At 47.0% G+C, this 21,433-nt stretch overlaps 1 protein-coding gene across 2 annotated transcripts; it reads right to left on the minus strand.

The window, feature by feature from the left end:
- On the minus strand, positions 1–18,777 carry rorb (RAR-related orphan receptor B). Of its 2 annotated transcripts, none has more exons than XM_084025120.1 (10): positions 4,414–4,606; positions 3,852–3,937; positions 3,626–3,767; positions 3,084–3,515; positions 2,607–2,728; positions 2,063–2,195; positions 1,846–1,953; positions 1,621–1,731; positions 1,399–1,511; positions 1–1,258 (listed from the first exon to the last, which is right to left on the minus strand). In XM_084025120.1, the coding sequence occupies exons 1-10, from the start codon at positions 4,430–4,432 to the stop codon at positions 1,094–1,096; spliced, it is 1,431 nt and encodes a 476-aa protein (XP_083881246.1). In that variant the 5' UTR covers positions 4,433–4,606; the 3' UTR covers positions 1–1,093. The 2 variants fall into 2 exon arrangements, with proteins under 2 accessions (XP_083881246.1, XP_083881247.1); XM_084025121.1 differs by lacking the exon at positions 4,414–4,606 and adding an exon at positions 18,470–18,777 and having other exon boundaries at positions 2–1,258.
- Between the last annotated feature and the right edge of the window lie 2,656 nt (positions 18,778–21,433).

Here is a 21,433-nt window from a genome sequence, read left to right on the forward strand (position 1 = left end):
AGAAATAAGGGGCAGGGTGAGGGGACTTTGGGACGAGGTGGGGCTTTTATTGTGAGGTCCTAGTTTCTGATTGGTTGTTTCTGGTTTGATTGTTCGAAAGCAGTCCAGCTTCAATTGGACGTAATTATTGCAGCGAGAAGAAAATGATTGATAGGATGGCAAACATCTGCCAGATTGTTTTTCTTGCAAAATAGAATATTTATGTATATATCTTCACCTTGAAAAGTAGTAGCCATTATTTTTCTTTTTTTTTTTTAAATCCTTCATATGCTCTCTTTACATTTCTATAAGTTTCTCGTCAGAAGGATGCAGCACCTTCTTTACATTATGAACAAAATCCAGACAAGGCTTCTATATATCAACAAAACCTGAAATCGGCTCCCGGTTTTACCCCAATATTCTTTTACAAGTCTCAACTTTACAAATTCTGTACACAAAAAAACAAAACCATCAAATAAAATAAAAACACATAGACAAGGTATAGTCAGCCACGGTGGGCTGCTGTATATTTAAATTAGGACTAACTTATTTTAACAGAACAAGAAGTAATACTGGAATCCGCTCTGCACTAGAAGAATATCTACAATAGCTTCTCTAAATCCACAGTTCCCAGTTCCCCGTCCAGCTTCTTCAACTTCACCATTTCTTCACGTGAAAAACAAAAATGAAACAAACCAAAAGTTTTTTTTTCTAAGTGAAAACAAATTAACTTACCCATTTAAAAAAAAAAAGCTTAAAATTGTTCCTAGATGTTTTTAAAGTCTGTACATTTCTGGTCAGTTCAGTTCAGGAGACGGGAGGAAGCCCCGCCCACGTTGGGGCGCGTTTCATTTATATACATTCTTCAGACTGTATCGGTGAACAGGATGGGATAAGTGCTGGACATTCCTAGTATTGTTGGCGGTAACTGTAAGTTTCTGGCGGACGTCTCCTCGCCCCCCGGCCCCAAATGAGGCTCGGGGAGCTCGGGAATATGTTGTTGCCACGGCGATGATGACAAAGCGGACACGGCCGTCGCCTCGTCGGACGCGGCCGCGCTCTCACTTCCTCGGTGCTCCGCTGCCGGCATTTGTGGCGTCGGGACCACGGGCAGTCACTTGGGCATGGCCATGGCGGAGTTGGGGTCGGGGTTGAAGAGTTCTTTGTAGAGCGGAGGGAAGAGGACGTTGACCGTCTCCGGGTGGAGCTGCTGGAAGGCCTGCAGCTCCTCCGTGTGCAGCGTACACAGGGCCGACAACGTCGGGATCCGGCTGATAAGCTATCAGAGAAAGAGAGGGACGGTCAAGGACAAGACACATTTAGAGACAAAACTACAAAGATTAGAAGGGAGTTTTTCCGTATAGCTCCGCCTCCCTTTGAGGCCAGAAGAGCTGTTTGATGCAAGGATGCCAGGCCTACCTTAGCCAGGGCGTCTTCGTCCATGTGGTTCTTCTGCATAATGTGCTGCAGAGCAAAGTAGATCTTCTCTTGGAGCTTCTGGACCTTGCGAGGCTCCATCAGCCACGGCCGATCTGAGCAGGGGAAAAGAAAGAGCTGTTCACTTTGACTGCAGATTAGTTTTTTTTGTTCAGGGACAGATGACTGTGTCTGTCGTCTCATACTTCTGGGGTGAACACCGACCTGTGGAGATGAGCACAGCTGCTGAGAACAGAGCGATCTCCTCCTCCGTCAGCTGCAGCGAACACAAACTCTTGGCAAAGTCGAACACTGCGCTCACTAAGTCGTCACAACCTTGGAGGGGAAACACAGAGGAGAGATTTTGATTACACTTATTCTGCCAAAAATACCTTCTTCTTTTTTTTTAAATTCACACCAAGAGGAGACGAGCGGGTAACAACGTCTCACCTAGAGCTTTGAACATCTGCATGCCTCCGTACTTCCCTTCGAAGAGCACGGTGTTGTTGAGGGGGTTGAACGCCCTGCACATCCGCACCAACACCACCTCCAAGCAACCTGCAAGAACCGCGGAGACGCAACGCTTTTAAAAAGACCAAAAAGGGTGCAGTGAAGATTTGTCACGTGACCTTTTAATGCAACGTCGCCGGCCGGCCGATGGACTCACCTGACTTGAGCAGGAGGATCTGGTCGTTCTGGCACAGCTCCATGAACCCTGAGATGCGCTTGGCGAACTCCACCACGTACTGGATCGCATGTGTGATCTGGATGGCGCACTGCTGCCACAGCACGTCCCGGGGCTAGAACGAAACACACACACACCCAGTTTAGTTATGTGTGTGTGTGTGTGTGCGTGTGTGTCGTTTAAGTTTATGATTATTTAATTGAACTCATCGCCCTTCTATGCATTGCTCATCGCTAGGTTTTGTTTCCTCCTCATGAGTCTGTATGTTTGGCATCACGTAGCCTCGGAGACACCTACGGCAGCGGGAACTACCGGTTTTGTGGTTTTGAGTTCTTGCCAGGTGTTTTGTGTTTGTGTCTGTCTGTCAAAGGAGGGGTGCGGTCGGAGCAAAGTGATAGTTCGACTGTTGTCACCAGGCGTCTGAATTCTTCGCAACTGTATCTGAATCTCCGCTCATGAATGATTGCCGATGCTGAACTGACGCAACATCGTAAAAAGTCTAGACGTGAAGATGATAAAGTCTCACCTTGCTCTGGTACATCTTGACCTCTTCGTAGGAGTGCGTCTGCCAGGCGAGCTGCTGCAGCTCCTCCGTCGTGTACTGACACGTCTCCAGGTGGGACTTGATGATATTCTGAGCGATGCGGTCTGGAAGAGAGACATTGTTTGTTCATTAATTTATTCCATTTATTCATCCGTTTGATACAGCGGTTATATGGCTTTTCTATGGATCCCTATATGTTGAAAGTTTAGAGGAACGTTCTTCTCGGATTTGTGTTGAACCCTTCATTTCAACTTAATCTTAACTTGTGCTACATACAGTAATATGAGACCTTGTCAGCTAGCGGTGTAAGCCTGTCTGATCTCCTGTTCTGCCCTCAGATTAGCACTCTGACTCAGGCTCTCTACCGGGACTACTTTGTGCATTTTCTCCGCACGGATAATCGATGTCGATATTAAACGATGAGTGTTTCAAAGCAGAAAACGTAAATGCGCTGTTTACCCAGCTCTCCCATGCTGACGTTATTGGGTCCCAGCTGACTGTCCTGGTAGCCCCCGTAGCTGAACAGGTTGGGCACCGGCGTCAGGTCGTACACCGGCTCCTGCTTGATGTGCTTCATGCCCGACATGTCCAGACCCGACTGGTCCGGGGACGGCTGGGTGGAGTCCATCCCGTAGTAGCCCCCCGGGACCCCGCCCCCGTTGACGTGGCCGGCCTTGGGCAGCTCGATGACGTGACCGTTGGCGTAGGTGCCCCCTATCTCGTGGTTGAGCGTGGACAGTCCGTTGGTGAGGCTGGAAGAGTAGACGCGTGCCAGGGCCTCGGCCTCGCCGGTCTGCTGCTGCCGCTGCTCCTGCAGCCGCGCCTGGTGCTTCTGGACTTCTGCATACAGGCTGTCACGCTGCTTCTTGGACATGCGGCCGAACTTTACCGCTGTTAGAGGGGAAAAAACAGTTATTAACCAAACTTTCTAAAAGCCTTTTTTTTGCAGGCATGTAAGTGTGCAAAGGATCTCAGACAAGCTGGTATTCTGGACTCCTCACCATCTCTGGACATTCCTAGGGCGAGACATTTCTGCAGGCGGCAGTGTTGGCAGCGGTTGCGGTTCGTTCTGTCGATGAGGCAGTTCCTTTGGCGGGGGCAGGAGTAAGACGCGTTGTTCTGCTGACTCCGTCTGAAGAAACCCTGGTCACGCGGCAACGCAACAAACGTGAGTAAGGACGGTTAACCCGTAGAGCACAGACATGAAATGAAGGTATTAGGTCTCACCTTGCATCCCTCACACGTGATGACTCCATAGTGGATCCCTGATGATTTGTCGCTGCAGATTTTGCAAGGTATGACTTCGATTTGGGCTGCAAGGTAAAGAGAGAGGGGACAGGGGATGAGTTACTGAGCACATTCAGACAAGCCAGAGACGTTTTTCTCCCCCCTCCCAGCATCGAGAGCGGCTCTTGATTTGCGGATTTCTTCTTTGGACAGCGGGTGGTCTAATTTGAGACGTGTAACCCTGCACCCCTGTAGGCTGTGGTGCCTGTCGGAGGCTAACTTCACAAGGGCACAGTGACATCCGGACGTTCTGTGCATCCTTTTTTCAATGACATAATGGGACGTGGAGGACACGAATAAGTGAAAGTCTGGTATTAATTGTGTGTGTGGGCTCTTTTGAAGTGGACGACCCCTGCGGGTGAGAAAAGGTGGGCGATAATGAGAGAACAGGTCACATCTCTGAAGGACCACACTTCATCTGCAACACCCTTCACACACACTTTGTCTTAATCTGCAAATGTATGAACTGAATTCATTCATTTGCGTCAAGAATGCTACTCACTGTGTATCGGCAGATCCATGTATAGTCTCAACCGGCAAAAAGGATTTCAAGGTGAGAGGCAGCGGCTACTTTCACTGGTGTCTTTGGAGTAATAATCCATCATGTATGGGCAGCCAGAGAGAGCTGAGGTTCCTTAAGAGATATGAGATGGATGTGGAGGTAGGCAAAGGTATGTCTGCTGAGATAGCACACCCTCTATAAAGAGATTAGACAGCCCATGTAATCCTAAATTATTTCCCGACGAGCAGGTTCCCTCCTCTGATGAGCATGGGCTTAGCCACAGCTGAAATAGCCGTTCACATGTAATCTCCTCGCGTAGAAACCACCTGTAGGGAATTCTGCAGGTTTTTATGCACGTTCTCAGAAAGTCACCCAGCAGGACCGAATGTATGAGCTTTGCAGTTTTGGATGGCCTTCTTGCATGACTTTTTGCCTAATTGACTCCCATTGAGAACGATAGAAAAGTCGCACTGTGTAGCTGGTGTGTATTTGCAGACAGCGCTCGTGTGTGTGTGAGTGTGTACGTACTTCACACGTATACACTACGTGGGGGAATGAGTGTGCAGTATACAGTATATAATTGGATCATCCCGTATGAGGATCAATGGAGACAGGTCTGTCTGTCTAAGCGACTGAGCAGGAAACCGTCATTCACTAACTCTCTACCTGCACCGCAGGTTTGACTGCTTCACAGCCGCCGTATCATTAAATCCCTGCCTTCACACACACACACACACACACACACACACACACACACACACACACACACACACAGATGCAACAGCCGAGCCACGTGAACGATTAGAGCAAAAAAAATGATATAAGTATTCCATAATCACAATGCAGCTTGTTTTCTGGTAATTCAATAAACCGTCTATATGAAAAACCATGTGGTAAAGCCTTTTTTTTTAACTGTGTGTATTTAAATCTATGTTTTCATGCAGATTTAACTTCACTGGAGAAGCAGAATTCTTATCCATTTAGATGATGTAACTGTGAAATGTTTTCTCTTTACATGAACCTGAACCAACTGAGCAGAGAGCATATCGGAGTAGATCTAAATGGATCTAAAAGAAGTAAGTTGTTTCCTCTCTCCATTCACTCCCTTGCCGATCTGCCCCCTAGTGGCCACGAGGAGTCGTAGAAATGTGACCTCCAGTCCAACGTGACCCTGGACTCTGCACCGTCCTCTCTCATTATGCTTTAATGTTTATCTTTATAGTTGTCATTCAAGCTCCTTTTGTTATTTATATCCTGTACATGCAGCACCTCGACAATAGATCATTGTGTCCCTCCGCAGCAGATTGGACGAGTGACCTTTGACTGCACGCTTGGAGGTGGCGGGGAGCTTCTGGTGGGCGGCTCAAGACGTGACCCATTTCCGTGACCGATTCTGGGCCAGCCCGGCTCCAAACTGGGTCAGAGCGGAGCGCCGGACTGGGACGGCGCCGCAGACTACACACCAACACAGAGCTGTTGACGAACGTGGCCCGAAACGTGCTATTCATAGTCTGCAAAACAGGTCAGTTTTCTGTCACACACACGGTGATGCTCACTGCTTTTCCTGCATCACGGACCTTTGGGCGAACCCTTTAATTAAATTGCTGATGGTGGAACGAGTGAATGTGTGGGTTTTGGATGGAGCGTGATGCGTTCAGCCCACACCTGCTGCAGCGGCGTCCGTCTGGAAACACGCTCTTATTGTTTCTGTTGTTTATTTTAGAAAAATACATTTCCTGTTTCTCCCCAGCGATTACATTATATCTCTTTTTTACCCCCCATGGGAGATCCTACTCCTCTTTGTATCACATGATTACGCCCAAAGGATCATGGGCCGCGTGGGCACGGGCATTGTTTTAGTGTGTGTGTGTTTCCGGGAGCGTTTGAGTGAGCGTTTCACTTCTCAAAAAAGACGCGGAGAAAGATAAAGTGTGTGTGTGTGTGTGTGTGTGTGTGGGTGGGTGTGTGTGTGTGTGCATTGTGGAGTGTATGTTGTGTGCTCACTGCCGGCGGGGACTGTCAGGTAGGATATAGGGAGACGGTCATGACAGCATCGCTGTTGCCAGGGTGACCACCCACTCGCTGCAGTCGTCTGGCTGTCACCGCGATGATGTGCTAAGCCGTCGCACTCCTAAAGGAAGTGATGTCATCAGTGTGTGTGTGTGTGTGGAGCCAGCTCGTCACCGTTCGGCCCCTCTCTCAGCCAGCGGAGGCTTTGTGGATTGTTTACTAAAAAAAAAAAGGACTCCCACTTCCACATCCAGTCAACAATGCGACGCTCGCTGCCTCGCTCCACGTCGGGCTGTCGGGATTACGGCGGGATTGAGACGCGTTTGTTATCTGCTGGCTGTTTGGAGAAAGCTGCGTTCTCATTGTTTCTCTAAAGTTAGCACATGTGATCATTTTTGGGGGGATGTTTTTTTTTTTTTACATTACAGAAGGAAATTTACAGCTTCAAAGGGGGAGAAAGTGGAATTTTCCAAAATAGAGAAAAAGGAGTCAAATGCAGCCGTTCATTGTCCCTTCATCCTCCCTTTATACTCCCTTCTTTCTCCCTTCTTTCTCCCTTCATACTCCCTTCATCCTCCCTTCATCGTCCCTTCATCCTCCCTTCATTCTCCCTTCATACTCCCTTCATACTACCTTCTTTCTCCCTTCATACTCCCTTCATACTCCCTTCTTTCTCCCTTCATCCTCCCTTCATTCTCCCTTCATACTCCCTTCATTCTCCCTTCATCCTCCCTTCATCCTCCCTTCATTCTCCCTTCATTCTCCCTTCATTCTCCCTTCATCCTCCCTTCATTCTCCCTTCATACTCCCTTCATCCTCCCTTCATCCTCCCTTCATCCTCCCTTCATTCTCCCTTCATACTCCCTTCATCCTCCCTTCATTCTCCCTTCATTCTCCCTTCATTCTCCCTTCATACTCCCTTCATCCTCCCTTCATTCTCCCTTCATACTCCCTTCATCCTCCCTTCATCCTCCCTTCATACTCCCTTCATCCTCCCTTCATCCTCCCTTCATCCTCCCATCATACTCCCTTTATTCTCCCTTCATACTCCTTTCATTCTCCCTTCATCCTCCCTTCTTTCTCCCTTCATCCTCCCTTCATCCTCCCTTCATTCTCCCTTCATCCTCCCTTCATCCTCCCTTCTTTCTCCCTTCATCCTCCCTTCATCCTCCCTTCATACTCCCTTCATTCTCCCTTCATCCTCCCTCCTCTCCAACCTGAGCTGACCCAGTCTGAGCTGAGTGACTGACGGCGTCCTCTGCCAGTGAGCGTTACACTGAGGTTATTATGTAAGAGCGGGACTGCAACGCTGGCGATTCCTCAGCTAAGAGGAGGATCAGGCCTGAACACAATCTCTCTCACTCTCTCTCTCTCTCTCTCTCTCGGGAGGAGGGAGGGGGGATGGAGAGAAGAACCAAACTGAGATGAATCGTGGAGCTTCTCCGTATTTGTGCGCTACATGTATAGTAGTTTGCACACGTGCACGCGTAGCTTGATTGTGGCCATGAGGGCCGTACTGCTCCGGCACGTGTGTTATGATAATTGATTTTTAATGAAGTGAGGATCTCCAGTGTATTTCCTGGGTTGGCCCTCTCTCTAAATAGAGTCCTAATTATCTACATTGCACTGCAGAAAGAAAGAAAAAAGAAAAGAAAGCAGCAGCGGTGTAGCACAAATATCTTAACGATACTTAATTTAAAGGTGCAAGAAGCTTCAAGGAGAACCTTGAAGGGTTAGGCGCCTTAAAGGGCCAGCGTCGCCTGTCTGTCGTGATGATGTAACAGCTGATGAACGCCACTAGGTGCTGCTGCACATGTGAAGCTTCTGGGTGTGTGCATTTATATATGGGCAAACTGGATATGCATGTTTCGTTCTCTCACACACACACACCCACACACACACACACACACACACCCACACACACACACACACACACACACACACACACACACACTGGAGGTTGGCTTCATAGTATCGCAGCTTACGGAACAGTTGAAATCACTTTCCAGCATAACTTTTGCCGATGTGAGGCACTTAAGAAATGCAAACACGACTCCTACTGTAGTCCCATGGGTGGCATGTGGGCGGCATCTCCCCACTTCATTACATGTATGCACAGCTTCTCGCCTTGTAACTAGATATCTTCTGGGGGGGGGAATGAAGGAGGGAGATCAGCACTCCTTGTTAAATGTGAACAACTCCGGCGCCGGCCTCAGATGTCTACACACTGTGATTTACGCTATCACCATCCCACTTTTGCATTGGAGCGTTGCTCCTCGCTGTAAGCGACTGTGTGTGACTCGGAAAATCATTTCTGCATTTCATGATCTATTTCCATCTCTCAGCGTAACTCTCGTCTTCCTCGTCTCGGAGAGCTTACAGAGGAACAAGCACTTTCTTCTTCTTCTTCTTCTTCTTCCTTCTCTGTCGATGATGAAAAACGGCAGCAAACTTTTGGTGGCGTGATCGCCGAGTGGATTAAAACACACACACGGCTGGGAATAGCGTACAGCAAGCGCTGCTTGGGTTATCTCCCTGGTGTCTCCTGTCATGTTCTCACATCTTACTGTCCCATTAAAATCAATGAGACGCTGCCACGGCATATTGTTTCAAACGGACTTGCATTATGTGCTGTCACACTTTTCTCTCTTTTCTGTCAGTTTTAACTGTCTGAAACATCAAAACAAATATCTATATATTGAAGAGTGGTGGACTATCTGCTCTCCTCGGGGGGAAAAAATCTAATAAAGTGCATTTTGCTTCCTTTCATCTGTCTTCCATACAGTTTGTGCTCTTTACCTTTCTAATGTCCAGCATTAACCGTGATGTCATCCGTGCAGCTGACCACTATTTATATATTCAGTTTCTATTTTTAGTGCCAACATATGTAAACCAAAACTTTTTTTTTGTTCGATTACTCAAACACGACTAATATAAATATGTTTTCCAAGCTTCTTAAATTTTGAATATCAACAAAAAAACGTAAACTCTTTATCTAAAAAAAAAATCTTAAATATGCAAAAATATTATTTGAATCCATAAAATTCCAGTCGTTATATATCAACTACTTGAAAGAAAATAGTTCCTACATGAACTCACATCAAGGTCTGTGGATTATATGGATTAACAGGGTTGAGTTTTTAACATTTTTGGCACTTTTGAGCACCACACACCGACATCTAGCTCCGTTATTTCAGAGAGGACAGACATTTTGAAAACTACGCAACTCCCACCAGAACAATCTAGATGCATAAATAGCAAATAGGGTGAACTGTCCCTTTAAACATGCAATATGGTTGGATTAGCTTGTTGCCTGATCAGTAGCTTGTGAACATCGGTAAGAGTCGATGAAAGTCACGTCAAACTAAGTAAGTAAGTTCATCAGCGGAATATTAATTATCGGCAAAATGTTCTGGCTTTTCTTTGGTTTATGTTATTGGAAATGGATTTTGAGAAATATTTAATGAAAATAACTTGATGCCAGCGTCGACCCCCCCTCGTCCAACACTGTTTCTGTGTGTACAGTCGGCCGTGTTCTGTGTTCTAGTAATAACCGTGATGCCAGGCGGCGGCGGCGGCGGCCTCCCCTCCCCCATCACCATCCCTCGCCGCCGAGCATGTCTTTGTCCACTCTGTGATACACACAGTCACACTGTTGCTGCATGAGCATACATGCTACCACCCCCAACCTCCGCTTCTCCCATCAGCCCATCGTCATCGCCCCCCCTCCACACACACACACACACACACACACACACACACACGTACAAACAGTCAGAAAAACAGTCGCCCCCCCCTCGCTGTATGTCAGAGGGCATGAGCTTGTCCAGCTTGCCATGCGGCACCAAAGCACTCTGGGTAATTGCTCAGATAGCAGGTCTGGGATCAGCTGCGGTTTGCTCATAAAATATTGTGCAGCGGCGTGATTGGACGCCACAGAGAGAGAACAGAAGGGGGCCACTGGCTGTCATCCAGTGCATCGATTCACATGCACAGGCACACACACACACACACACACACACACACACACACACACACACACACACACACACACATGGTGAGACAGACAGAGGCACATTCACTCATGCTTGAATGCATACATAACTGCAAACTGCCTTTGCAAAGCAGACTTTACTGTATGATTTCTATGCTGCACGCTGCCCCCCCCCCCCCCCCCCACACACACACACACACACACACCATCCCCCCCCCTACACACACACACACACACAGTCTCCTACCCAGCATGCAGCATGTGTCCTCAGATGGATAAGAGATGGAGGCGTGGGAAAAAATCCACAGGGTATACCCAACCCCTGCCTGATCACACATGTACACACACACACACACACACACACACACACACACACACACTGCCCATCTGCCTTTTCAGATCTGCCTCTCATGGCCACTGTACACACACACACACGCAGGCTCACACGCCGACCCCCTGGATGACCTGCAGGACCCCGGACGGCCTTTGACCGCTCCTTAAGGGCCGAGCGAGTGCATCGGCGTGGAAGCAACGAGTCCAAGTGTGAGAGGTCTGCATCTGGTCATTATCATCCTGGAATCAGCCATGAGAATGCACACACACACACACACACACACACACACACACACACACACACACACGGCGAGTGCTGTAAGCTCTCTCTTATATATCCCCCCTCCCCTCCCCCCTCCCCTCTCTCTCTCACGCCTTCACCCTCACGCTAGCCGACATGTCTGAGCGCCGTCGTGCTCTTCACGCGTCGAATAGAAAGAATACATGTTTGTTTGTTTCACACAAACGATCCCGCCGTTTCCCTTCCCGAGGTGAGAAAGTAAGGTTTTGTGTCGGCTTCGGCCGAGTCCTCATCCTCCCGTAACCTCACGCTCCTCCTCCTCCTCCCGTGGTGTTTCTGTTGAGCCTAATTGTAGATGACAGTGTGTGTGTGTGTGTGTGTTTGAGGGGGGAAGGGAGAGGGAAAAGGTGGCTATCCCAGTGTAAAGAAAGAGAGAGAGAGACAGAAAGAGAGGGGGGACATCCACGGAGAGACAGACAGAAACATGGCGTTCAGGTCTTACGTAAGGTGTGGAGAATGTCGGCCCCTCAGTGTCGCCCTGTGTGGCGACAGTCGGGTAAAACGGGGAACATCGACAGGAGAGCGAGGCCGACTTTTAACGCTCTGACGGAGAGGGCAGCACTTAGCGGGAACAGCTGACGGTGGAAATCAGAGGGAGGGAGATGGAAACGCCGTCGGTGTGCGTGGAAACCACCGGATGTTGTTGATGGTTTAGTTCAGACTTGTGCGTCGGCAGGAAGTACTAAAGTACATTCACTCAAGTACTCTGAGTACGATGTGGAAGTACAGTGCTTGATTTATACTCCTGCTCTACTACATCTTAGAGATAATGTACTTTCACGACGTCACTAGTTATGCAGCTTCACCAACAAACGGAATATGATTTATTCTAATAGATTTAACTAGATTATGAAGCTCGACTAAAAGTATAATGTACCTCTTATAGTTCCACATAAGAGGTACTTTACCTTTTACTTTCAGTTTTCATAATTTCCAAATAACTATCCACACCTTAACATTCCTACTGGACGATTCTCAAAGCATGCAAGTGTGTTTGAGCATCTGTAGACGCTTTGCAGAATTCCCTAATTAAATATAAACCCACCTTTTACTTGTAACGGAGTATTTTTGGAGTATTTCTGGAGTATTTCTACACTCAGGCACAGATTCTTGCCGTGCTGGTTGTGGGTTTTCTGTATAACTTTGAGTGAGACGGAAACGGGAGCATATGAATGATTTCCTCCGTTGGAGGTTGTCTGTTTTAAAGCGGGCATGTGTGTGTGTGTGTGTGTGTGTGTGTGTGTGCGTGTGTGTGTGTGTGTGTGAGAGAGTGTGTGTGTGTGTGAGAGAGTGTGTGTGCGTGTGTGTGTCCTCTCTCAGGGATGGCCGCTAATAGCTCGCCTCGGGCAACAATTTAACTCAGCCTAACAAGGTTCTCCCCAAAGTGGCCCCAGGGGCATCTCTCACAGAGGCAAATTGATCACAAAGACTATCACACGGCTCGGCTCGGCTCGGCCCGCTCTGCTCTTCACCTGCTCTCTCTCTCTCTCTCTCTCTCTCTCTCTCTCTCTCTCTCTCTCTCTATGGGATGATTTAACAGAATGCGATATGAACATTAAATCTGACTCGAGAGCGAAACCGGCAACAGCCTTGGTTTCATAATCTCATTCTCTTTGTGAACGATAGGAGACCTCACATCAACGGCCACACACACACACACACGGCCACACACACACACACACACACACACACACACACGGCCACGGCCACACACACACACACACACACACGGGTTAAGGGAGGTAACTCGGGGTTTGGACACAGTGCGAGAGAAAGAGCGAATAAGAGTCTCTTCAATGAGATCAGGAGCACTAAAACAGGCTAATCTTTGTCATTAAGAAAGCATGGCGCAGTCGGCCGAGTCATATTATAGGCTTATTGTTGCTGCTGCAAGCGATACAAGTACTCCGTTACTGTACTCAAGTACAACGCTCAGGTTACTTTACTGGAGTATTCATTTTTTAGGACAACTTCTCTTCTACTTTTCAAAACATTTGGGGTGATTATGGATGATGTATTTACTGATTAAGTTAAAATAGACTTTTACTTAGTACTTTTACTTCTACCGGAGTGTTTTCGAACACAAATATATACAGTATTTACTATCCATGTTTACTTTTTACTCTTCATGAACACCGTGTAGTTTATTTTTATATATTTTTTTGATTTTTTTTTACTTTAATGTATACGTACGAGGAGTGGAATGTCACACGCTGACACAAACCTGCTCTATATGGACTAATCTGCTTGGAGTGTTAGCTCAAGTCTCATAGCTGGTTTGCAAGAGTGGACTTTGGATGCTGCTATTACGGGCGCTGGCGTTATTCATTGCTCAGGGCTGGTGGCAAGACGGGGAAGTGTGTGTGTGTGTGTGTGTGTGAACATGCATGCAAGTAAACACAATCTTCTGTTTTATCCACCCTGTTATCCCTTACTCTACGCACACAGACACACACACGATTGCACTATTATATAACTCTGGAGTCTCTCTCTTTTCTTATCTCACTCACATTCCCCCTTCTCTTCTTTATCTCCTGCATTTTAATTCTCTCTCTTTTCTTTTAAATAGAATTTATTCACTTCATAGATTCTCAAATAATTCTCAATCTTTTCATAATGTTTGCAGAGAAGTCCAGAAAAGGAAATAAGTTTCATTCACAAAGAGACTGAAATGGAAAAAAACATTATAATTTTTCTGCTTTAATGTTGGCAAAACTCTGTGATAGTAGATGTTCTACAGGACAACCAGCGTTTAAAGGTGCAGGTCAGCTGACTTTGGACTATTAAACATTGCACTCTACTTTGACTGATTGTGAGAAAGCAAAAATCCTGCTTGAATATTCTCAACTCGAGCATATATATAAATATATATATTAAATAAAAGCTCCTCTGTTCATACATTTACTCTGTTTCTGCTCTTAACAAGCGCAGTCACCCTCTTCCCCCGGTTTTCTTTTTCATTTGATTTTTTTTTTCCAACTTCAATGCAAATCGAAGGAAAAATGTGAATATTGAATATCATTGTGGCTCCATTGAGACACGCCGGCTTCATGGATGAGTAAAACTGACAAGACAGAAGGAGCTGTCGGAGGACTCCATGACTTCAAGGCAGATTTAGAGTTTAGGAGTGGTTCGGGCTGAAATCCCTCCTGGCTAAAAGATAAAGTGGAGACGCCAAAGCGTGCCGCTGTAGCCCACGCTTTGTGTGTATGAAGATTTAAAACAGGGAAAAAAAAAAAACAGAGCTGGAGGGAGAAAAAGTGTTCACGTAGACTCCCCCAGACAGCCGCAGAGGGATAAAACCAACATGGAGCGCACGCTGAGCACATGCTAAACAAACACCAGCTATGATAGCGGCTCAGTGGGACCGCAGGAGAGCCATCCAGGCCACACACACACACACACACACACACACACACACACACACACACACACACACACACACACACACACAGCCATGTCTTCGGTAGTAGAAAGGTCAGGCGGTGGGCTAGGTGAGTGGAGGACTGTGGGTATCTGAAGACAGGTGCACAGACGGTGGGGAGCGGGGCCTGGATGTTAGCCTCAGTCAGTCAGTCTGCACGTCAGTCTGCACGTCAGTCAGTCAGTCAGTCAGTCAGTCAGTCAGTCAGTCGGTGGAGCCTCAGTCAGTCAGTCAGTCAGTTGGAGCGTCAGTCAGTCAGTCAGTCAGTCAGTCGGTGGAGCCTCAGTCAGTCGGAGCCTCAGTCAGTCAGTCGGTCGGTGGAGCCTCAGTCAGTCAGTCAGTCAGTCAGTCGAAGCCTCAGTCAGTCAGTCGGTCAGTCGGTCAGTCAGTCGAAGCCTCAGTCAGTCGAAGCCTCAGTCAGTCAGTCAGTCGGAGCCTCAGTCAGTCAGTCAGTCAGTCGGTGGAGCCTCAGTGAGTCAGTCAGTCGGTGGAGCCTCAGTCAGTCAGTCAGTCAGTCGGAGCCTCAGTCAGTCAGTCAGTCAGTCGGTGGAGCCTCAGTGAGTCGGCGGGGCCGTGCTGAGGGATTACCAGCGTGGCCTGCATGGGGCTCGGGGTAATCTCTCTCCTCCCTTCTTACATAACGCCGGGCCATTAGTCAGCACAAACGCACAATAAACAACACAATCGACGACGGCGACGCTGCCGAGAGGTTTTTTCTTTGACCACGGAGACAGACAACAACCGCCAGGCCGGAGACGCACTCTGGACAGGTGCCCGCTATTATGCGTTTAAAAAAAAAAAAAGAAGAAAAAGTGATTTCAGGGCAACAATGGAGGGGAGAAAAAACAAACTGGTGACTCAAGCTGAGCACTAACCTGCTGAGGTCGGTGCTGCTGGGTTCCCATCAGTCAGTGTGTGGTTGTTTTGGGAAAACAGCTGTTTCATAAAGACCCATATTTAGCATTTATAAGCTTGATTAATGGTTTATAACACACTATAATGTTATTGTTTTACTTTATATCATCATTCGCTAACTGTTTATAAACCAGCCTCCACTTATAGGCGCCTTATGTTGTTGGCAAATACATGAATTAACACTCATCACAGCTGACATTATGATGTTTTATAAAACACTTATTCGGCGTCTGAATGCCGATATCTTATAAACACGTTTATGAGTTCCGTGCAGAAACAAACTTTACAACAGAAAAAACAAATAGAAGTTCTGAATGTGATATAAATCTCGCAGGTTATGGCGCCATAGATTAATCTAAACAGACTGTTTCCGTTGGCTTCGACTGATAATTGATCCCGGGGACGCTTTAGAATCGGACAAATCGATGCTCACACAGGCGTCCGCAGCAAAGCAGGATGGGACTAATTCTATTGGCATGAGGCCGTCATGCGTAGTATTGCAGCTGTGTGTGTGTGTGTGTGTGTGTGTGTGTGTGTGTGTGTGTGTGTGTGTGTGTGAGCACATGCCGCCTTGCCAGTTGAACTGATTGGACACCGTAGATTTTTAAAAAGTGATTCCTGTCCTCGTCTCTTACTGGTTTCTCTCCCAGTTTCTGGCGTCCCATCTTGAGTGACACGTATCACTTAACAGGGGAGCTCAAATGGCGCCGTGACCCCCCCTTCCTCCTCCTCCTCCTCCTCCTCCTCCTCCTCTTGTTCTTTCCTCCATCTCTGAACTCTTTGAACTTTCTGACCCGGATGCATCTATATGTCGTGGAATCTCTCGGACTTCTATGTTTAATGTGTGACTTATTTAACGTTTCAATACAACGATGCAGAAAATGATCATCAATCAGATTATTTGTATTTTTATTATATCCGTCCAGTTCTACAGAATTAAACTTTCCCATTAAACTTTTTTGCCTCTCCAAAATAAACAAACAACCTGTCATTACGGCCACGATTCACATCATCACCGCGTCGCCGTTAGAAAACACAGCCATATTGGTTGGGGGGGGAAACCAACAACAAACTAAATGCCTCAATTTTTCTGAGATGCAGAAACGACCCCGATGATGATGATGATGATAATCTGCACTATTCGGGCTACTTCCTGTTCGGGCGATGGGGTGACATCATCTTCGGGCTGCAGGAGTTGTGGCTATTGTTGAATGATAATTACCACGGCTCATGAGGGGCCTCTATTTTTTTTTTTTTTTTTTCATAATCTGGTGGTTGTGAGCAGACATTTCTGTGTAAGGGCAGCCGACACACACACACACACACACACACACACACACAGGTTGGGAGTGGGGGCTGCGCGGCCCACGCTGATTTAATTCTATCTGACAAAACCCTTTGGGGCGTGCAGAGGGAGAGAGGAAGATGGAGAGAGAGAGAGAGACGGGGAGAAAGAGGGGTGAGAGAGAGAGAGACGCTTCGGGGGCCTCTTCTGCCCGACCACGGCTATAAAGTGAAAGCAGGAGCTTTAGGTAAACGCCCCAAAGCCTCCCGTGCACGAGAGTGGTCGGGAGGGTCCATTAAAATGTGGACAAAATACAAGGTGGATGACAGAGTTAGGGATGAGAGAGGGAGAGAGAGAGAGAGGGAGAGAGGGGTGGGAGGCGTTTGGCCTTCTCATGTTTTTACTTGCCCGAGGTTTGATGGCCTGAAGCCGAGGAAGCAGAAAGCTTTATATGACATTCAGACACACAAAGCATCATTTAACTGCATGTTGTTGTTTTTAAAAAGTAGATTTAAATGAAATCATCTCTTTAGTTTATGATTAGAATAAAAAAAACATGTTGATAATATCTTAACAAGAATCTGTCATATTCTGGCCAATCATTTTATAGTATTACTCCAATCTATGATGCAATATGACCATAAAAAGACAGTTAAAGTGTGTTTTTTATTTTTTAGGATTAGTTTGACAGCCCATATTTTTAATATGTTTATGTGAATAATTTCTGTCTGTCTCTTGAACTGCATGCCAACACATTCCTGTGAATGAGCTGAGTTGTTTCAGGAGGTTCGTCCACTTAGAAGACGGATTGACTTATAAATTAAGAGTTCAAGATGATCCAGTTGAACGAGTGTTACAGGTCTGCGTCAGCGATAATTGCACAGCACTAAGAACAGTAAATAAAAACAAATCCAAGAGCCATCCCACACACACACACACACACACACACACACACACACACACACACACACACACACACACACACACACACGGGGAGAGAGACATCAGGTGATGTATTAAAGCGTCTCGTGTTGGTGACGTAAATAAAAAAAACAGAAACTGCAAACAAGCAGGACAATTAAGGAGGAACGAAATTTCCTGATTTAAAGGGGGATTTAAACAAAACTGCAAGGAAAGGCTTAGTGAGAGTGGGAAGAGGCGAGTTAACCTGTGTGTGCGCGCGCGTGCGTGTGCGCGCAGGACGACATTGACGTTGAATTTCAACATCGCCGCGCGGAGCGGTGAGGAAATGGGTTAGTGGAGCGCGAGGAAGGGTATCCGATGAAGTTTTATCCCCCCAGAACATCACAAAGTTGTTTATTCGCCCTGCACCCGGTACCCGGGTCTGACCCTGGAGACCTGGACCCGGGTCTGACCCTAAAGACCTGGACCCGGGTCTGTGAGGGGAGCTCCGATGATTAAAGCTTCAACCATGCACCACGTTTAATTTGGAATCACACACACACAGACAGTTGCTTTGCGCATGAATGTGCACAACTGTCGGCCTGTACTCCACGGCACATACGCGCGCGCACGCTCAAAACACACGCGCGCTCATAAAAAAAACCCAAATGAACTTTTTACGCATTTCCAGCGCAAAGTGCCGTGACAGACATGCAGCCTCTCTCTCTGCTCAAAGTGACACAAAACTCCCAGAATAAACTTTCAAGGCCAATGCTGGGATAAAGCCTGGCGTGCAGCTGCGTGTGTGTGTGCGCGTGAGTGTGTGTGTTTAGCGGGATGAAGCTTCGGGGGAAAGTGTCGCGGTGTTTTGGAGCGGTGGGATGATCTTACCTCGCATGTTGGCGTTGCTGGAGCTGGTGCTGAGGCTCGCGTCCCAAAGCAGCAGTCATGAAGATATAAACATATATATAATAAAAAAGGGGGAGGGGGGGATGCGAAGGAGAAGAAGAATAAAAAAAAAAGATCCTCGGGTTTAAAAATAACAACAACGAAAAGAGTGTTGGCGGTGTGCGTCGACGTCCACGAGCTGCCCGGAGAGGAGGCGTCTCTGCGCTAAAAGCATCCCAGACCAGGGCGCAGGCAGGCGGGCTGAGGTCGCACGGTGCGTCGGTGGTTGCGCTGCTCTGGTAGTGCGGTCGCGTCTCTCATGACATCTACGCTCTCACCTCTGCGGGAGGGTTGCACTGTTTTCTGCGGGCTGAGGGAGGGGAGAGCGGATAGGAGAGGCTTTACCCGGCGGCCCTGATTGGACTGGAGCACTTTCCGCTCCGCCCACTCTCTCCTTCTCAGCCTCCCAGCCCGGAGCCTGCACACACACACACACACACACACACACACACACACACACACACACACACACACACACACACACGCACACACACACACACACACTCTGCCGCTACAGTAAGCAGCACACTGTCACAGTAAAGTTTTAATGTCACCCTCCACATTTAGGCAGCTCCGTGCATTTTAGCTCATTTTCATGCACAATAAAAAAAATTGTTTATTTTTAATCTGGTTTTATTACTGAAATCTCTCATTTTGCATCGTGGGAAGAGATTATGTATTAATTTCTTAATAACAGTTTTATGTTTTAAAAAAAATATATTTTCATAGAAATTGATCAGCTGACTCGACACTTTTGATGAAATTAATTTACAGAAGACAACTTATTTCTGAGACAAACTTTAAAAACAATCACATAGACTTGATTGCTTGTGGTTCAAATATAAGTGTGACAAAAAAATAAATAAAAAGGGGACAAAAATGCTGATAAAGACACTAAATATGATGGAATGATATGGAAATATTATCATGACAGCGTTGCAGACGCAGATACATTTAATTGTGATGGTTTGAAATGATAATTCTCTAAAATATTAAATATTTAAAAATGATATTAATCTAGTTATATAAACCAACACTGTTTTAGTTCTTGTGAGTTATCAACCTCAACAACCCGATGATCTCATCTCGATCTGTTGTGGTCGTTATATAAAAGCATATGTGTATTTAAGACAATCGTGAAATCCTTTTTTTGTTTTTTTTTGTTGCATCCGTCCCAAGGAGCTCACACAGCTATAACAGATCTTATGTCACAGGAAGAAGAGCGTCTCGGGTGACACGAGTTGTCTCGGGTGTCCCCGGGATGGCTTTCAGGGTGGGGTCCTCTCTTTCCTCTGAGAAACTCTCTGAAACACTGACCTGGGAAATACAAATAAAAGCCTGGTCCACGTCGGACCTCTGTGCTGTACAATGGCTGACCCTGGTGGCTGCTGGGTGTGTACGCTATGTTTCCATATATACAGTATATAACTCAAGATTTGTCTTCCTATCTTGGAACATACTGCTAAATGACCGTTGGTTCACATTACCAGATTAGAGAATGGTACAATAAGTACATCATAATATGCGATAGCATTTTAAAATGACATGTCATTGTTTGTGGGTTAAACAGGGACGAGTGAGCCTTCGGATGCACACGCTGTTCTCGTCTTATCACGACGCTACATGCAGATTTGTAACTCTAAAAAAAAAGAAAAGAAACCCCACAAGGTCTCCTTTTGACCCCCAGACCGAGTCCCGGTGACCCCCCTGGTAAAGATATTAGAATGAGAATGATATAAGAATTTAAAAAAGGGCCTGATGGCGTCACGGACCGGGGACAGGAAGTGAGTCCGTCCCGTCGGTGTCACACGGCGTCTGTCATCAGAGAGAGAGAGAGAGAGGCAGGTGTGGGCGAGAGGCACTTTCACCCTGTTAGCTCTTAGCCTCTTTAGCTGTGGCCCAGGGAGAGAGAGAGGGAGAGAGAGGGAGAGAGAGAGAAGCTGCCCCGAGCGCATCTCCACTGACCTACATTTCATCTGTCGCCCCCCCCAAACACACTCTACCCTTTTTTTCCTCATCTCTTATTTCTCCTGTACCAACAGCTCTGTGATTGTGATGTAATGACCAAAGCAGGCGTGGTGGTAAAAAGAAAAAACCCCAGACTGGTCAGGATGAGACCCTCTAGAAGACGATGCATGGAGGAGAATAGAGAGATAAAGAGAGATAAAAGAAAGGAAGACGGGGAGGGAGGGATGGAGGGTTAGTTAGATCCTCAAAATCCAATAAAAGCATTATAAACGTGTTCTCATCTGAGGGACGAGGAACTATTCACTTTTAAACACGAGCACATATGTATACGTCGCCGGCCGAGCGAGGACGGGAAGAATCAGGAGAGAGAGGATGGAGAGAGGTTGTGTTGGGATGGGAGATGCTGGAGTGGAGGCTGCTCCGTCCATATGGCGGTGAGAGGGAGGAAGGGAAGCAGACCGGGCCAGGCCTAAGGGCTGAACTCGGGAGAAGCAGAGAAAGCAGCACTCTTAGGTCCTTCTGCCTTTATGTTTCGACGGTCTGTTCCTATTGGCTGGCCGGTCGCCCCGTGTATCTGTCTGTCTGTCTCACCTGTCTGTCATCCATCCTCGAAGGCCGTCACATTCCTGCCGACTGATTGAATCTGTTGTGTGTCTGTCACATTTCATGCAGTTTTATTTTCTTCCATCTTGTCTTCTTCCCTTTTTTAACATTTTTTTTTTTTAGCTGTGCCGGAGGCGAGGCTGTCGCCACGGCGATGTCGCGATTCCTGCGTTATGTCGGGACATCACGAGAATTCTGTTAGATCAGGTGTAGACATTCACGGTGCCAAGAAGATTTATCTTTAGCATCACCACGAGGTCCAAATGATAAGTTATTCAATTTAAAATACAATTACTAAAAAGATGAAACGGCGTTTTCGGGAGTAGCTAGCTTCCG

This window comes from Eutrigla gurnardus (genome assembly GCF_963514095.1).
Source record: "Eutrigla gurnardus genome assembly, chromosome: 13".
Taxonomy (NCBI): Eukaryota; Metazoa; Chordata; class Actinopteri; order Perciformes; family Triglidae; genus Eutrigla; species Eutrigla gurnardus.

Coding starts and splice junctions, on each gene's coding strand:
- rorb (XM_084025120.1), bottom strand. Junction 1,954..2,062: donor GATCCTCCTGCTCAAGTCAG/GTGAGTCCATCG, acceptor CGGTTCTTGCAG/GTTGCTTGGAGGTGGTGTTG. Junction 1,732..1,845: donor GCAGATGTTCAAAGCTCTAG/GTGAGACGTTGT, acceptor TTCCCCTCCAAG/GTTGTGACGACTTAGTGAGC.